Source organism: Eucalyptus grandis, chromosome 3 (assembly GCF_016545825.1).
Source record: "Eucalyptus grandis isolate ANBG69807.140 chromosome 3, ASM1654582v1, whole genome shotgun sequence".
In the NCBI taxonomy this organism is placed as follows: Eukaryota; Viridiplantae; Streptophyta; class Magnoliopsida; order Myrtales; family Myrtaceae; genus Eucalyptus; species Eucalyptus grandis.
Genome location: NC_052614.1, coordinates 31,008,635 through 31,013,785, shown reverse-complemented (window position 1 = coordinate 31,013,785; position 5,151 = coordinate 31,008,635). Strand labels below are relative to the sequence as shown.

At 45.6% G+C, this 5,151-nt stretch overlaps 1 protein-coding gene across 1 annotated transcript; it reads left to right on the top strand.

Moving 5' to 3' along the window:
• Nucleotides 1-3,053: 3,053 nt before the first annotated feature.
• Nucleotides 3,054-4,806, top strand: LOC104437096 (zinc finger protein CONSTANS-LIKE 4). The gene is made up of 2 exons (XM_010049984.3): nt 3,054-3,916; nt 4,112-4,806. Exons 1-2 carry the CDS (start codon nt 3,200-3,202, stop codon nt 4,433-4,435), a joined length of 1,041 nt encoding a protein of 346 aa, XP_010048286.1. The 5' UTR covers nt 3,054-3,199; the 3' UTR covers nt 4,436-4,806.
• The last annotated feature ends 345 nt before the right edge of the window (nt 4,807-5,151 follow it).

Genomic DNA, 5,151 nt, shown 5'->3' with positions numbered 1-5,151 from the left:
TCAAAGAGACACAAGTTTGTAGAGTGAAATATGAGTCCCGCATGAAAGGATATGGGCAACTTGGAATGAACCCAAAATTTGAAACGCTATGGATTAATTGAATTTAAGAGATGTTGGCAAAGTGATGGAGTGTTCGACTTGAATGATGTAATCCATGTTTGAATTACAATGTCTTCTCCTCAAATTAACCTTAAGGATCACGCTCCTCATTTGATTCACAAATGAGACAGCCCAGTTACATTTAGTTGCATAAACATGCTTGAAATAGTCAAATACAATGTTGTCCACGAAAGGGAATCGGCAGACCTAGGAAAAGTCGAGTGGCTAAGCCCGTGCCGTAACCGAACTGAAATCAGAAGCAGTCCAAGCTGCTGGTTGCTGACTATTCCATATGATTTTCTAATCACGTATGCCCAAAATAATCGTAATTAGAAAACCCTAATAATCTCCCTCCCTCTCTCCCTCTCTCTCTCTCTCCCCGTGCAGCAGCTGTTGACGACTTGACACAACATCACCGACCACTGTCACAGTCGACCCCAAGATCACTCCAATCACTGTGCTCATCAGCACCTCCTCAATTCCTCTCTCTCTCTCTCTCTCTCTCTCTCTCTCTTGTTCCCACCGCCCTGATAGCGCCGTGCGTGTTCCGTGATCTAGCGACGTCAATATGAACACATGGACCTCTGGCAAACTTGGAAAGGTGAGTTCCTCCAGATGGGCTAGTTGGTGTCATGAAGCCGATGCCGTGACCCCCGCTACATGTTGGTAGGGTTTGCACAAAAAAGTAATCAAGTCATCCATAAGAATATGCACGTGACTAAAGTACAAATTATTATTAAATAGGTGAACAATTATTGACGACCGTAAAATTAGTTATTGATATGGATGTATATTGAAACCATTAATCAGCTGCCAGTATACAATGATATATAATCGGCGGTTATTAACAAGGATATCATTAAAAGGGACGATAAATTATCGATTGAAACACCAAAAGAAAGCTGGACACCTAGAGCGTGTCAAGATGCAGTTGTGGAATTTCAAAATGGAAACCACAGGTGGATGAAGCAACAAAGACCAGGAAATCGTGGAGTAAGAATGGATGTTGCAATGGATGGTCATGTAAGATCGAAATGTGAAATTAAGGAAGCATGTCACAAGATTCTTGCAGATGAAGAGGCATCGCTATAACTATAGAAGAGCTACTTTAGACGGTTACAGCAAGAACACTATAAATACCGGTGTTTGCACAAACAAAAAATATGTTATGTTTCAATTATCTATAAATTCTTGCATACTCGTTATAATTTAAAACCTCGTGTCATCGATTAAAATCCGGCATATTTCTTAGCTGTAATTTTTAAATCCACATTGTAAATAAATTTTCGGTGTTTATATTTGCCGTATATCATGAGTGCTTCATTGTTGACTATATTTCGACATTACATCTCTATGTTTTGAGGCTTTGCATCGATTAAATTCCAACATAATTTAGATACGTCTTATTCCATTAAAGTAGCTACATTCTTAGGTTTTGTCATCGATTAAATTCCAGCACAATTTGTATACATTTAGTCTTGTTTGAAGTGAAGATATCAATTTTCTTGTCTACTTGTATTATTTCATGTTCGAAATTGTTACAGAACTTGTCTCCTCTAATAGAAACTAAAGAATAATTTTTGGTAAAGGATATTTTATGGCAAATCTAATTTGAGCGAAATAGGGGCACCAAATAAGCCCGATGCAAAAAGGGAGGGGAAAAATAGTTCGCTTACCCAAAAGTCGCTCGACAAGTAGTTTGCTTACCTAAATGGGAGGAGGGACTAGGGTTGCTTGATTTGAAATTATGAAACAAAGGGTTGCTAGGCTGCATGTTTTGGAACCTTATCAATTATACAATATCTTCCCTATGGAGTAATTGGGTTGACAGTACCAAATGTAGAGATACTTCAATCATGTAGCTCATATCAAGGGTAGTATGGCCTGATGTTGGTGAGATCTTCTTAAGTTGAGACTTGCTCTAACTTCAGTCATATATATAGTTTTAGGTACTATTGTAAAGAGGTTTAGAAGAAAATGGAGTGGCATAACCTAATTTAGACCGGCGGTATTAGCAAACATAGTTTTATTGACTAACCTCTTTAAAGAGATAGGCTTCTAACAATAGGGATCGTATCACAATGGATGCCTTAGTCGATATCTAGTACAATTTATGCATGACCCTGTTTAGAAGACTTAACAGGCTTGTTCTTCCAATGCAATTGAAATGGAGGTATATGACGTAGTATCTTGGCATAATAAGAGATTTGACGTTCAATAGGAGAATGGAATGATGGACTTCAATGGATGATCGAAGCTACCAAAGGCAGAGATTTGGCAGCAAGGCTTCTCAAGGTATCATTTTCTTAGCAACAATATATTGTATTAGATGGAGCGTAACCGCGAACTTTGCAAAACAAATCAAATGATATCCATATTGTTTTAGATAATGTGCATAAAATCATTAAAGGTAGAGCCTCACTCTACCAGGATGTTAGGCCTTCCCAAGTCATTGTCGTATTGACTACTATGTAAAGACTTCGTATCTCCATCTTCACCCATTATCAGTTCTAATTTGTGTGGCTGGGAGATGCCCAAAGCTTCTGTACTTCATCCAATAATTTATATTTACACTTATGCAAAAAAAAAAAAAAAACCTGATGCAGTGAGTTTATGCTGGTCGTGGAGTTACGTATCACGGGGACGGAAGCTGTCGTCATCCCAAACCAATTCTGCTAACTTGTTATTACTTCCCAAAACCCGAATGAAACGATGTGTCGAACGCTATGATTCGGTGAGAAAGGTTCACACGTTCCTCACGTGGGTCCCCCCACGGCGACAAATCGACAAATTTCCCCCGCTGGGTAATAAAACCCACCCTCATCCGGCTAAGCCAGTGCCACGCGTCTCCATTCTATTGGTCAGGACCCAGATCTCCCGGGGCCCACCAGATAGACCCGAACAAGTTCGTCCCGCTCTCCTCAAACCCTAATAATTGCGCAACTTGCTATTCACGAAGAGAGAGAAGAAGAAGAAGAAGAAGAGGGGGAGAGAGAGAGAGAGAGAGAGAGAGAGAAGAGCTTCGCATTGCCCGCCGATCTGAGCTGAGTCGAGTCGAGTCGAGTCGAGACTCGGTGCGAACGGTGAGGAAGATTCGGTAATGGCGTCGAAGCTGTGCGACTCGTGCAAGTCCGCGACGGCCGCGCTGTTCTGCCGCGCCGATTCGGCCTTCCTCTGCCCGAGCTGCGACGCCAAGGTGCACGCGGCCAACAAGCTCGCGTCCCGCCACGCCCGCGTCGTCGTCTGCGAGGTCTGCGAGCAGTCGCCGGCGTACGTCACCTGCAGGGCGGACGCGGCCTCCCTCTGCATCTCCTGCGACCGTGACATCCACTCCGCCAACCCCGTCGCCCAGAAGCACGACCGCGTCCCCGTGGTCCCCTTCTACGACTCCCTTCCCCCCAACCATCATCACCACCCCGCCGTCGCCCCTCCCTTCGCGAAGCCCCCGGCCGCCGGCGACTTCGTCCTCAAGTCGGAGGACGACGTCAGTAGGGAGGAGGAGGAGGAGGCCGCCTCCTGGCTGCTGCCCAACCCCTCGAAGGCCGCCGAGAGCCCCGACGTGAACTCGGCCCACCAGTTCCTGTTCGGCGACGACGACGTGGATCCGTACCTGGACGTCGACTACGGCCCGGTTGACCCCAAGTTCGAGCCGAGCGGGGACCAGAACAGCTCCGGCACGGCGGACGGCGTCGTCCCGGTCCGCAGCGAGGGCGTCGTTCACGGGCCCTTCGTGGGGGAGGGCGGGTTCGACCTGGAGTTGACCGGTGGATCCAAGGGTTACGGGTACAGCTATGGCGCTCCCTGCCTGAGCCACAGCGTAAGCATATCTTACGTGTTCTGTCAAATCATTTGATATATCGCTCGTGATAGACAGACCGAACGTACGACTTGTTCAGATTATCCTTAGTACGGGATCGATGTAAATTTACTGTTTCGATGTCATTCGCTTCGGAAAATGAAGTACGAACATCCGAAAATTTAGCTTGACCGGGTGGATTCCTCATCGTGGCAGGTATCGTCGTCCTCTCTCGACGTCGGAGTCGTGCCGGACGGGAGCACGGTCACCGACATATCAAACCCGGGCGGGAGAGCGGTCGGGGTGGGTTTCGAGTCCCTGAGCCGGGCGCTGCAGCTGTCGTCGGTGGACAGGGAAGCGAGGGTCCTGAGGTACAGGGAGAAGAGGAAGAACCGCAAGTTCGAGAAGACCATCAGGTACGCCTCGCGGAAGGCCTACGCCGAAACCCGGCCCCGGATCAAGGGCAGGTTCGCGAAGCGCGCCGACATCGAGGCGGAGGCCGAGCGCATGTTCGGGTTCGGGGTCGTGCCCTCCTTCTGATGTCATCTGAAGCGTTGGAAGGTCTCTCTCTCTCTCTCTCTCTCTCAAGAGAGAAATTTTGGGCTCTTTTCCTTGCTGGTTTTGTGCTGCTGCTTTTCTCTTGCAGCGATATCAGTCTGTTTTGTATATACAGTAGGAGACTGTTGTGTGCTCCCTGGATCTCTGACCGTTGCCTGATCTTGAATGTTTTATGGTGAATTTTCATGGAATTTGATGATGCAAATTGAAGGGAAATTTGCTGAAGCCCGGACTTTGTAATTTAGGAATAAAGTGATGATTAGGGAATATGATAATGTCTAGGCAGATCAAAAATCCGAATGATCATTGGTTTTTACGTGATGAAATCAATCATTGTGACTGTCTTAACAGTGCACTCTCTATTGCTTGCTTTTCTCGTTGCTTTATCATCGGGAGTTGGAACAGTTGGTAGAGATTTATCATCATTTTTTCTTTGAAAGGAAGGAAACTCTTAAAGACAGTATTATTTGCTTTATTCAAGTGTAAAAGGAAATAATGAGAGTTCTCATAGACTATTCCTGAACATTCCCTTTCTTTTTCTTTTTCATCTTTAGGAGCATTGACATTCGGCCCCCTGAATTTAAACTTTGGTCCCTCCACCAACGAGTTTATTCCCACTTACGAGTGCCGAACCCAATCTTTCAAATTGGGTGGTCATAACTTTTTCAATATTATCAAATATTTTTTTTTTTGTCGAA

Excerpts from the sequence above, each read along its gene's own strand:
- LOC104437096 (XM_010049984.3), top strand. The coding sequence starts at position 3,200 with ATGGCGTCGAAGCTGTGCGACTCGTGCAAGTCCGCGACGGCCGCGCTG. Across the intron at positions 3,917-4,111 it reads CTCCCTGCCTGAGCCACAGC|GTATCGTCGTCCTCTCTCGA; the intron begins GTAAGCATATCT and ends TCATCGTGGCAG.